At 38.0% G+C, this 13,037-nt stretch overlaps 3 protein-coding genes across 4 annotated transcripts; 1 reads left to right on the forward strand and 2 right to left on the reverse strand.

Moving 5' to 3' along the window:
• Positions 1-271: 271 nt before the first annotated feature.
• LOC111793401 (UPF0061 protein azo1574-like) lies at positions 272-5,674 on the reverse strand. The gene is made up of 8 exons (XM_023675253.1): positions 5,270-5,674; positions 4,806-4,915; positions 4,132-4,188; positions 3,747-4,046; positions 3,121-3,368; positions 2,087-2,393; positions 1,723-1,996; positions 272-682 (listed from the first exon to the last, which is right to left on the reverse strand). The coding sequence occupies exons 1-8, from the start codon at positions 5,474-5,476 to the stop codon at positions 428-430; spliced, it is 1,758 nt and encodes a 585-aa protein (XP_023531021.1). The 5' UTR covers positions 5,477-5,674; the 3' UTR covers positions 272-427.
• A 716-nt stretch (positions 5,675-6,390) lies between these two features.
• Positions 6,391-11,128, forward strand: LOC111793116 (protein EMSY-LIKE 3-like). Of its 2 annotated transcripts, none has more exons than XM_023674850.1 (10): positions 6,391-6,918; positions 7,858-8,063; positions 8,152-8,261; positions 8,376-8,607; positions 8,722-8,904; positions 8,986-9,054; positions 9,766-10,011; positions 10,123-10,191; positions 10,269-10,332; positions 10,742-11,128. In XM_023674850.1, exons 1-10 carry the CDS (start codon positions 6,891-6,893, stop codon positions 10,789-10,791), a joined length of 1,257 nt encoding a protein of 418 aa, XP_023530618.1. In that variant the 5' UTR covers positions 6,391-6,890; the 3' UTR covers positions 10,792-11,128. The 2 variants fall into 2 exon arrangements, with proteins under 2 accessions (XP_023530618.1, XP_023530619.1); XM_023674851.1 differs by having other exon boundaries at positions 6,392-6,918; positions 10,745-11,126.
• On the reverse strand, positions 11,110-12,820 carry LOC111793117. The gene is made up of 2 exons (XM_023674852.1): positions 12,286-12,820; positions 11,110-11,529 (listed from the first exon to the last, which is right to left on the reverse strand). Exons 1-2 carry the CDS (start codon positions 12,632-12,634, stop codon positions 11,207-11,209), a joined length of 672 nt encoding a protein of 223 aa, XP_023530620.1. The 5' UTR covers positions 12,635-12,820; the 3' UTR covers positions 11,110-11,206.
• Positions 12,821-13,037: the final 217 nt, after the last annotated feature.

The raw sequence follows: 13,037 nt of genomic DNA on the forward strand, positions 1-13,037 counted from the left end.
CATAATAAATAATCTCAAAACTTTTATATTTCTCGAAAAAAGTTGAAATTTAGTAACGTTCATCCTTATAGTTTGAAAAAATCTCGTAAATACTAACCTTTGGAACTTTAAAAAGCATAGAAACCACCGGACCAAACTTGTAATCTAATCTTAAAAGTAATACTAAGATTTCATGGTGTTCGGGTTACGTAACCGCTCTTAACTCAACAAACCGATTCATTTCGGGGGTCAAAAAAAACAAAAACAAATCAATAATGGAAGATCCAATGACTGCCAAAATGAACAACATTTCAAGTCTGTAAAAAGAATCAGTATCCAAAAAGAAAAGAGATAACTGTCTAAATTTCACAATATTATATACATAGCAAACATTCTATCAATAAATTATTCTCGTTTTTGTGTGTGTAAAATAGAGCAAGCTATGAACTCATGAAGAACAAGAAAGCATACGAACACCTGGCCGATATGCCCAGGCTGGGGGTAGCCGTGCATATTTCTCCATTCCTGGCTGCTCATCATATGGCCGTTCCATTATCTTCAGCAGCCGACGAACCTCTCCAAAATCACCCTGTTCAGCCGCATCTATGGCACTCTGGCATAGGTAGTTCCTCAGGATATATTTAGGATTTACTGCATCCATAGAGGCCTTCCTTTCCTCATCTGAGATGCCACTTCCAGCAAGCTACAAAAGCAATCAAATACTTAATAAAATCAACGTAATGTAAGAGGTTTGATGTGAAATCCCGCGTTGGTTGGGGAGGAGAATGAAATATTCTTTATAAGGGTGTAGGCTCTCTAGCAAACGTGTTTTAAAAACATTGAGGGGAAGGTTGAAAGGGAAAGCTCAAAGAGAACAATATCGGCTGGCATTGGGCTTGGGCCGTTATATTTGACCTCTCCAACTCCAATGCAAGCTTTCTTACTTGCATGCAAAGTCCATTCCCTCTCTTCCTCTCAAATATACACGCCAACCCGTCCTTCCAATGACTGTAAGCTTACGGCTGTAACTAGCATAACAGCTACTGACCGTTAGCAGCTAGCTAACCGCCCCAACTACAAATCTCGATACAGCAAACACGACAAACTATTGACTGCCAAGTGCCAAGTGCCAAGCTTACTCCTAGTTCAAGTAAACCAGACTGAAGCTACCAATTATAGCCTTAAAATCGTAATTTCATTCAATTGAACTCTAAACTTGAATAAGAACGGAAATTATTTAGACGGGTATGAACTTTTAAATGAAAAATCATGCATGATATACATCAGAGCAATGCAAGAGAAAGCCAAACCATATAATAAACTAGGAGGGGCAGGAAGGGAATCTCTTTCTCACCAGTTGGTTAGAAGAGTCGGGAACGAGGGGGGACAACGTAGGGAGTGTCGGGGAGGTTGTAAGGCAGTATATATTAAGGAACAGTGTTGTTCATTCTACATTTTATCCATTTCAGAAAGTTTAGGGGAGGGAAGTTCTATGCCAACATTGCAGATAGACATGCAAGTTATATAACTCGTAAATGCAATATCCATAGCGATGCAAGAGAGTCAGAATGTTCGACTCAGAATCGACATGTTGATGAGCTGAAACAAGATTTTAAAAAAGGAATTCAAACGAACACAAGCAAAACAGATCAGCGCCAAAGAAGAAAGAGAAATATGCAAATGTTTTAACGTTTATTCTACGACTGCTATTTTTTAACGATCAAATATTTTTTGTTACTGTACCTCCTCTATGTAGGTCTTGACCCAGCTAACCCAAGCTTCCTTACGTTCCTTGCCAATATCTAATAGAACTGCCTTCAGAGGGACCAGCAGCTCCTTCTCTGGGATGCTAGGATCAGCTTTGACATTGGAAAGTAATCTAAAGAAATTTGTGTAATCAACCTTGTCAACAGCCATGTTGTTGAGAAGCTTGCCGATTAACTGCTTATTGTACTTTGGCAAACCAAGTTTCTTGGTCATTATTGATTGATAGTCATCCATAAATTTGTCTCCGTATCTGTAAGAGGAGAGCGGAAATGTCATAATATAAGTGCAATGGAAGGTCAACAAATCTTGAACGGATAAAGGTTCGATAAAGCAAAACCACCTTTCCATGGCATAGTTGGCTTCTTTATCATTTATTAATCCAGCGGCTGAGAGAGTCGAGGCAAACTGGGCTATATTCCATAAGCCTATATCTGGCTGATTTGCAAAACAATATCTTCTGCCCGGAAGATCAGTTGTATTAGGCGTAAAACTAGGATCAAAAGCATCCAAAAATCCAAATGGACCATAATCAATGGTAAGACCCAAGATACTCATATTGTCAGTGTTGAGTACGCCGTGAGTGAACCCAACCCCCTGCCATCTTGCTATTAAGGAAGCTGTTCGCTCAGCGACTTCTACGGTCCAAGCTGATAACATCATCCATGTAAAGGCAGCGAAAAGAGAAGTGTCATACCATAAAATCATAACCCTTTTTGTTCAGAAACAGCAAGTTGAATACAACTAAAAAGAGGATATGCATCTACCATGCAATAAGATGGAAAACTTTTGTATGCCCTTGTTCATTCTTTAATACCTCTCAATAAATACTCAGTTCCTACCCAAAAAAGTACAAATAAATAAATAAAAATAGAGATGGCATGCACTGGACTCAACAAAATGTCACAGACGAGCCAAGAACAGTGGAGAAGTAAATGATTCCCCATCCCCTTACAGACCACCGCAACCACAGGAAAAACAAAAGTTGCAGCATTAATTTTCTTTCCTTACATGTACTATTGATTAATTTTCAGATAAAATAGCAACAAATAGCTCAATTCAAGCTATAGCTTTGATTAATGATACTCAGCAGAGAACACGTTTCTTGGCTAAAAGCATTTTTTTTTTCCAAAGACGATGACTTGTATACCAACTATACAGCAGATAGGACACATCTTATAACTCAACTAGTTAAGGCACGTGCATTTTTCTTCCCACCTCTATCATTCCTAAGCATGAGCTTTTCCAGAAAAATAGATGCACCATAATTTGTACACTGCCCTAAACACACAGTTGAGTTCAAGTAGCATTCTTGTACTTCTTGTCACAAACTAATTTTAACTAGAATCATATACATTTTTAAACAGAAATAGTTACCTGCATATTTGTTTAAAGTGAGATCGATAACTGAACTATCTTTGTCGTCTGTGCTGAAAGATAAACTCTGACTGCTGCTCATATTCTCTATGTGAGGAAAATGGTGGCGGATCGCATAGTCTGCTAAAGCCCGAACAATTTTATAATCATCTTTCCCTCTAGAGGTATGAATTTGGTATGATCCAAAACGCAAAAAGGATTGAGCCACCCTGCATATAATTGCACCAGGCTCTTCTTTTGGATTCCCACTACAAAGTCAAACAATATGAACTGTTATTCCATTGCCTTAACCAATATGAATTTATGTCAAATCCTTTTCTTCACATTTTAAAGTTATTGTACATGTTGAAAGCTACCATAGAAGTACCTACATAGAGATACTCATGAAAAATCATGATTTCAATAAAATAAAATAAAAAATCCCCTATCTAAAAAGAATTACAAAAAAATTAGTTATGAAGTTTATGTGTTAAGGTTTTTGAAGAAGAATAAAAAGCCCATATTCAGAAATTAATTCTTGCATTTATGAGAAAACCATATTCAAATGCACAAGAAGATATAAAATCGTAGTATAACTACAAATTGTCTTTAACTGCCATCTTGACAAGGCTTTTTTGTCTACGTACTCATAGAACATATCTCGGGTAACCAATGTTCCTGTGGTCAGAAGACAAAGTGCACGAGTTGTTGGTATTCCAAGACTGTGCATTGCTTCACTACAAAGGAACTCTCTGACGCTACTTCGTAGCACAGCCAATCCATCTGCAGACCGACTGTATGGAGTCTTCCCAGCACCTTTTAGCTGCAACTCCCACCTTTCAGAACGGGAATTAAGTATCTCTCCAAGGGTTATTGCTCGACCATCACCCAACTGTCCAGCCCACATGCCAAACTGATGGCCTCCATAACATTGAGCGTAAGGCGACCTGTAACACACAATATCAGCTGGCAGGGGACGATATTGAAAATCACAACGTTCGTGCTGTTCATCAATCAGTATTTCACACTTACACTCCAACTAATGAAGATGCGCCAGAGAACAAGAGGGGGAAATCTGGCCTTTGAAATCTGCAATGACAAAAGCAAAATCCTTCAGCTCTTGCAAGAAGAAAACAACTCTGAGGGAGAGAACATTCATGACACAAATTGAATAAAATCCAGCATTTTCAATATGAAATGAAACGTTAACATTGCCTGAACAGACATCTAATTGAATACAGTGGAATAAGATTGAAATACAAAGATTTTTAGAGGTCCTTCTAATACGAAATGAAACGTTAACATTGTCTGATCAGACATCTAATTGACTAAGTGGAATAAGATTGAAATACAAAGATAGTTGTTTTACAATTGGTGGAAGGTTTTATGCATTCTTCCAAGTTGTGCTGAGTAATTTGAGGTTTTTGCGAGGAATGGGTATATCTATCAAGCATAAAAAGAAGGAAGAACTTAAATCGGTTATGCATCGATACATCTAAATATATTCATACTTTATTCAAAATTAAACAATAATGAGAGAAGATCTTTAAACTATGATCATGAGGGTCTAGTAGAGTGTATAGCATCAAACAATGATATTAAGATCCTACTCAAACTAAATATCCATGCTTCATACCTTATATTATATATTGCAAATACCTCATCTGTCAATTTTATCAAACAGCAAAAGAAATAAGAAAACTCACTCTTGAGGATCCAAATCTAGCAAATTGGCAACGGATTCTGACCAAGCAACAAGCTGAGGACTATCTACTTCCACGGATGGCAACACATTTGAGTAGCATGCATGTAATACCTAAAATTCGCATGGAAGTTAAACGCAGCCAATTAACGGCATCAAGAATGGATCACATGGTTACAATAAATATCTATTAATCGAACCTACAAATCCAATTGATTGCTCAGAACGACCGGAAGAAAATTAAACTAGTAATAGAGACCAAGTAAAATGTAGAACCCTTCTTGTTTGAATGAAAATGAACCCAAGGGCGGGCAAATCAAAATCAAGATCAAAATCCATTTGAACACCGAGAAGTAGCTGAAACTCGCAGTAAGGTAAACCCATTAAACTGTTAGCATACAAAAGAGTTCCTACTCAAGCTTTAAATTGATTACACACATTAATTATCAAGAAACAAAGAAATAGAACCTCTCGAGGAATGATATCGGTAAGGGGATCGCCAGGCAGTTCTCTGACAAATGAATTATCCCAGTTCAGATCTTCGAGCTTCTTTTTAGCCTGATGCTCGACGCTACTTCCTCCATCGCCACGATCGTCGCTGTTCAAGCTCTGATTCTTCAAACCCTCCGCCACGGAGTCGACCGACGCCGAAACCTCCGGTGAAGTAGAGTCCATGGAAACTCTCCGGAGGCCGTGGCGAGAGTGGCCAGCGAGTGGTTAAGGAAATAGACGAGAGAAGTAGAAGGACGGTGAATGAGAAGAGTGGAACGACGGCGAACTAAGCCGAGACGGTGGCGATGGCGGAGGAGAGAAACGCGGGGAAGCGGCGAAAGCCTGTGGAAGAAATGGGAAACCAAACCAATGACANTTTTTTTTTTTTTTTTTTTTTTTTTTTTTTTTTTTTTTTAGTTCCGATTTTCAAGGCACAATTAAATAAAAATAAAAATAAAAATATTAATTATTAATTATTATACTAAATTATATAATATGTTTTTATTTTCTAATTTGTATAATAATTTTTTTTTATAAAGGTTTGTATTATTATTATTAATTATTATTTGGCCCACTAATTTAAAAAACTCAAATATAACAATAAAAAAAATAATTATATATATAATTACAAATATAATAATCATTTATCTCAATAAATATATATAGAAAATAACGAAGGCCCGACGTAAATGATAATGTGCAAAAAGCTTGTAATATCATAAATGTATAGGTTAATTATTTTATCGGTCGAGTTCATATTAGATACATCGGTTACAATTATACCGATGATATACATAATATCATTGGTATAGTTATGCGATTAACTGCCAATTCGAGCATAACTCAGTCCATAATTATGAAAAATTTAAATTTTTACGCTCGTGATCATGAGAAATGAGGTTTTTATTTTCGTTTAGTGCTCGGTTCTCGTTTGATAGAACCGCTCACTAGCTAGTCGGGCGAGTGGGATAGATATTAAAAGTAAATAGATAAGATGAGTTGGGCCCTATATTAGGGTTTAATTTATTAATTTAGGTAATGAAAAATAAAAATCCATAAGAAATCTTAGGGTATTTTCACGGCGGAATTGAAGGGAAAATTATTCACTAGAAGACAAAATGGGCATTTGGAGACAATAATCGGTTTCAAGTCCGCCTTCCCTCCCAAACCCAGAACGGGTTCTCTCGTGTCTCGTTCATCTTTCACATCTTCAGGCGCCCTTTTCAGAAAGGCCATTGAAATCCTCCTCAATTCCTAATCCAGATTCGTCGTATTCATATTTTATTGCCTCAAATTCTTGCAATTACTGTCTTCTGAACTTTTTCGAGCCGATCGAGTCTTGATTCTCACTCGATCCGTCTTTTGTCTGCAAATTTTGATTCTTGGACTTCAAGGGTTGCCGTGGAGCTTGGAGTTGCGGCTAGATTCTGCGAAGACGCTTGTTTGGTCTGTTTGTTCTTTGGTAACTTTTGGCTGCCTGTGTGCTTGTTGAATCTTGAGGAATTTTATTGGTTTTGAGAGTTGGGTTTGTCGCGAAGTTGATTTTCCCTACGTGGGTTCAAGTTGGTTGGCGTTGATTTTAGTGGAAGGAACTTCCATGGAGTATGAACTTTCGGATAGCAGTGGTGAGTAAATTGAAAAGTTTGGTTTTGAACTTTCGAAGGGTTTTCTAGGGCTCAGTAGCAATAATTTTCCGAGGAATTGTGTTTTACTCTTGATAATCGCTAGGTTTTCTGTTTGCTGTTTTGAGTATTCCATCCAATCCCAGTTCGTTTAGTTCCCCTGTTCATTTATAAACGAACTTCATTATGAAACTGAGTAGCTTTCTATGTTGATTTCTTCTTTTTTTATTTTTCTTGTTCACCTTTGTTGCTTGCTTTACATCCCTTAGCTGTTTCTAGACTTAGTATCGCCCAGGGCATAAGGTGCATGATGACTTGACGTCTTGACGTCATCCTCACCTTCCCCCGGCTTATCACCGGCAGTCTCCTCATCGTTCTAACTTCAATGGTTGGCAACTAAACACGAGGGTTGTGCTCGTGCGGGTGCAGTTAAGTTAGATTTCTTTCTTTCCATTAGGCCTTTTGGCTTGTACATTGCAGCAATCTGGTAGACTGGATATTGCTTTATTGCCAAGTTTTGTTGCAGTGAGGAAAATTTCACCAAAAAGAGTCGTATGTGCTAACTCTTTTTAAAAGAGAATGAAAGAAAGCTTATGTTGTCCATTCTGTTGTGTTTATATAGTATTTATCTTTGGCTATAAGAGCTTTTTCGTTTCTCTGTTTTAATTTAGCTCATTTCTTCTAGTTGTCTTCTATATTCAATAGCAAGGAAGTATTACACATTATAGTGTTATAATGAGTAATGGATTGACATTTATGTTCTGTTTAAATTCGGTTGTTTCATACGTAAAAAGCAACTGCCTGTGAGACGGTATGAAAGGTGCCTTATGAACTTGCTTGGAGCATTTTGTTTGTATAATATGTTATTCCTAGGATGGATGGCAGCATCCATCTGGAGATCTCTTCTTCTGGTCTTAAGATTTTTATGTAAAACGACTGCAGGAACAGATGATGACCTTCCTCCTCCTCATCAAAATAGATTTCAAAGAGGTGGGCTTCCTGCTGGGAATGGAAGATCTGCACCAGTAAATTCTTCTACATTACCCAGGATGGTCGGCGATATGGAAATGCAGATCCACCACATCGAGCAGGAAGCATATAGTTCAGTCCTGCGTGCTTTTAAGGCTCAATCCGATGCAATTACATGGGTATACATTTCTCTAGTTCGTTCTTTGAATTCATCAAATTTATTTTATTTCCAGCTTTCGAACTCTTTACAGTCTTAACATCTATCAGGAGAAGGAAAGTTTAATAACAGAATTAAGAAAGGAGTTGAGAGTATCAGATGAAGAACACAGAAAACTTTTATCTCGGGTAAATGCAGATGATGTCATCAAAAGGATAAGGTTTGATTGTTGTCTTTTATTTTGCATATGGTATAGCTTGCGCTGTACCTCTATTTACCACAGTTGGTATGGTTCATGCTATTTCGGTATTCATTGTTATGATGATGTACTCAGGGAATGGAGAACAGCAAATGGGCTCCAACCTGGAAAGCTCAATGCTGATCAACCCATGGCGGATCCCGTACCCAGCCCCACTGCTTCAGCATCACGGAAGAAACAGAAAACATCCCAAGCTTCCCTGTCCCAAGGTGCACCTACTCCTGCAATACCTACTGGTACACAACCATCTTCATCAGCCATGAGACGTGGTCCTCCCCCTGGTGCTAGGACTACAAAGACGAAAGCAGTAAGTTCTATAATTTGTACCTGTTGAGGAATTTGAAGTAATTTTTGTCTTTAATTGTTATTATCCTCAATTACTTGGTCATGCATTGCATTAACAGCAGCACTTGTTGTGAAGTCCATGCATACAGGTCTTACTGGAAGTGGCCAAGTGAATAATCGAGGTTCTTTAGGGGCGTTTGTTTCAAATGAAAATGCTGAAGGAACAGCCGAACCATTAATTGGACGGAAAGTTTGGACTAGATGGCCTGAAGACAACAGCTTCTATGAGGCTGTTATAACTGATTATAACCATGCTGAGGTATGTTTTTCTAGTAATTTTATTTTACTTCACATGTGGACATGGGTTATCCTTGATCGCGTTGTCCCTTATTTTGGACAGGGTCGTCATGCTTTGGTTTATGATATTAATACAGCACACGAGACATGGGAATGGGTCAATCTTAAAGAGGTACTCCCCTCACCCTTAAAATAAACAAATAAACAAGGGGCTCGCTAGATCGCCCTTTTGTTTACATATTGCTCTCTATAAGAATGTTTCTTTTATTAAATGGCTTCCTCTGCACTCTTTCAAGCTGACAAAAGAGAAGTATTTCGGATTTTGTTTAGTTTATATTTGAAATAAATTTTATATTTCCTCAACTAGGTTAGAGTTAAACATATAGGTGGCATGATTAATATGATGTTTCTAATCACATTGCAATATTCTGTGTACTCGATCAAGCTGAGCATTTACTTAGTCATGTAATGTATTCTGGTGCATAATTTTAAGCTTTTAGGTTACATTAGCAACTGGAAGATAATTTAAGCAGCAATGAATGTAGATTGACTCGTGATTTAGAGTGGAATGCTATCTTTTACATTTCACTGTTTTCCGATCTAATGGTACCCTTGACCACTTGCTAGTTCACTGCTTATGATCTATGTATGCAGCTGTTGAAGAATTTGTATTGAACCACGAACAGCCATAGCTTTTGATTTTAAACCAGATGACCTGTAGTGTGTGTCTGAAAATGTTGCTTCATTTTTCACGTAGAGATCAGACTATTAATTGAATGATGAAATGACTGGCCATAAACTCATTAGTCATATTTCTTCTGGAATTCCTGATCTGAAGAGGAATATTGCCCCTTAAGAATCATTTATACATCTTTCCTGTTAGATATCCCCTGAAGATATTAGGTGGGAACGAGAAGATTCTGTAGTATCTCGCAGTGGTGCTCGCCCTGGACATGGGAGGGGCAATAAGAAGTCCATGACACGAGGCGGTGCAGTGGCTGCTGGTGGAAGGGGCAGAGGGACTACAAAGGGTCAATCTAGGAAAGACTTACCTGTATCTCAAAATGGATCTCGGAAGCAGGCTATGGGTGATATTGAAATACTTCACACCGACACGCTGATTAAGGAGGTGTGGAAGGGCAAATACAATTTTGTTATACTGTTCTTTTCGTTTTTTCTTCTTCTTTTGTTGATAAAATGATGACCTTTGTTTTCCTTGTTGCTGGAGTTGTTCAAACAGGTGGAAAAGGTATTTGGTGCTAATCATCCAGATCCCATGGAGATTGAAAAGGCTAAGAAAGTGCTGAAAGTATGAATCGTTTAACCTCGACCCCCCATTGCTATGACTTTATTTATACAACTTATTCTGAGTCTATTCAAATGCAGGACCACGAACAATCCCTTGTCGACGCAATTGCAAGGCTTGAAGATGCATCGGACGGTGAGAGTGGTAATAACTAATTAAACATGCTTACTGATGTACAGTACATAATTTAAATGATATTGCATTGGTTGTGTATACGTACATGGTGCCTAAAAACCTTCATTTTCTTCTACTATGCTTTCTTTTTATCAACGCCATTGGTCTCCCAATTTTGTAAAAATTCCTCACTCCAATTATAGACTTCTATTCATTATCAATGTATTGGTAATAGCTTTTTATCATCAAACCTTAGCAAGATCTGATCATTAAACTTGCATCTTGAGTTATGGATTGTACCATTTCATTACCCCAAATCTCAATGGATTATGTCTCTTTTTCTAGTTTGAAATAGCAAGAACGGTGTTAAATCGGGCTACTTTTCCGCGAGAACACTACGTTTCTTCCTCGTTTTATTATTTCTTTTTTGGGATTTAAGCAGATGGAAGAGAACCATATTCTCAAGGACAATCAATGGTTCGTGTATGAACGACGATGTAAAGTGGACGAAGCTCCAAAATGGCCAAATTCTTAAACCTGCAGGCTTCCTAATAATCGATGGCAATGGTGATGAATTGCATTTGTTGAATGGAAAACTCAGCAGAACACTCGCTCCGGTTTGGCGTTTTCGAACTTTAATGATCAACCGTGCTATTATTGGTGCCTTGGCCTTCAAGAACGCAGACTTCACGCCCATTTGATGCATCGTTTGATTGTACTAAGAGTTATTGTTTTATTTTGATCTCTAGCTTTAACTTCAGAAGAAGGATTATTTCTGTAAAACTTTATTCAAAAGTCAATAGAATCTATGTAGATTAGTTCTTGCCTTTTACTGTGATAATGCACAATCTGTTAAGCCAAAGCCTTTGATTTCCTACACAACATTCTGAACAAGTTGAACATTCTACAAAGAGGAAATAAAACTAAGGATAAGATTCACCATTTGAGCATCATATGCAGGGCCTTCCATTTCAAAGTGGCTCACACCTTCTATTAGATGTGTTTCTACACGTCCTGCTGCAGATTTTAACTTGTTCTGCAATTGCTTCACGCTCGTGAACCCGTCCCGTGTGCCCATCACGAAAAGCTTCGGTTTCGGAGACTGTAAAATGGCTTTGTGGTGTCTTCCAAAAAGAATTGAGGCAGTTAGGCCAAAGGGATAGCCAAGGCTTACATAGCCTACCACTTGTTCTATCAAATCCACAGATGAGCCTGCAATGGGGGCGCCTGCAAAAGACACAATTACAAGTGATTCAGAATAATTCCATATTCTCTCTTTCTGTCCCACAAATTAATAGAAAGTAATGTTCTTGGTCCAATAAACTTTATTAGATGCATCATCAATGTGGTACCAAATCCTCTCTTTATTCCACCTAAAATCTTGCTTGGAGATTTCAACCAAATACGAATCCGAACACAAACAAAACAAAATCAAAACAAAGCAAAACATTGTAACAGTCTAAGCTCACTGCTAGTAGATATTGTCCGTTTTGGCTCGTTACGTATGGTCGTCAGCCTCACATTTTAAAAGGCGTCTACTTTGGAGAGGATCTAGCCCTGCTCCGACCAGTGCCTCGCACCGTCCGGTCAAAACGAGAAGGCGAAAGGGTGTAGAACCTCTATGATCTAGATGGTTCCAGATGGTACATGTTCATCCTTATAAAAAGAAAAATAGCAAAGAACTATGCACAAGGAGGCAACCATCCACAGATAAAATGATGACATTGCTACTGAACTAAAGAACACCTGCTCAATCAAGAAACAGAGGAGAAAAACCAAGCCTATGTTCAAAGAAAAGCTTCCATTTGATCAATTGTTTAGATCTCAGAATTCATTGTACAAACAGATATCAAAATGGCAAAGTAGAAGAACAAAATGAGACAGACAACTAAGGAACAATTCACCAACAAGGGCCAAAATCCAACCACAACCACACAAAATTCCATAGCATAAACACAAAGAAAAAACAAAAAAACAAAGTACCTGCAGATGAACCCACCAACAAGATTCGATTAACAGACAAATTCGCACAAACCCAGTTGCAAACAGCAGTGACATCCTTAATTTCTGCGAATCCAGTCAAAGAAGGCCTACCAGACGATTTCCCAGCACCTCTCATATCAAAAGTCACAGCTCTAAAACCCCTGTCCGCTAAGCCACCAGCAATTCCTCTCAAAAGGCCTTGACAACCACCCAAAACCGAGTAGGGATGGACCAAAACAACCACCAGATTTTCCCTATCTTCCTCATCTGTTGGCTTGAAAACCCTCGTGTGGAGCTTGACTCCATCACTGGTCTCGACTTTACAAGACTCGACGGTGCAGTTCGCCATCGCCGAGAGTTGAAAAAACAACCGGCGACGAAGAGGAAGTGAAGGCTTGTGAAGTGGAGAAAAGGATTTGAAATGAATTTGGTTGGACAAAAATGTGACGAAAATGGTAGAGAAAGGGTTTAATTTGGTGGGGCAAGGACAGAGTTGAGAATGAAGGTGAAAAACAAAATAAAATATGTTGGAAAAGTTCTTCCTTTATTCATTGTCTGGCTGGAGTTTGGTTGTTGAGTTTTTATTATTTAATGGAGTGTACTTATATAAAATCTTATAAAAATTTAAATATTAAAACTTCAGAAATTAAATTCAATACAAATAGACAATAAAGAAAATAATTTTAGTTGGTTAGTTTGAGTGGATCGTATATTTTCGAACACCCATATTTGAGCGTTTTAATTATAAACCT

This window comes from Cucurbita pepo, chromosome LG04 (genome assembly GCF_002806865.2).
Source record: "Cucurbita pepo subsp. pepo cultivar mu-cu-16 chromosome LG04, ASM280686v2, whole genome shotgun sequence".
Taxonomy (NCBI): Eukaryota; Viridiplantae; Streptophyta; class Magnoliopsida; order Cucurbitales; family Cucurbitaceae; genus Cucurbita; species Cucurbita pepo.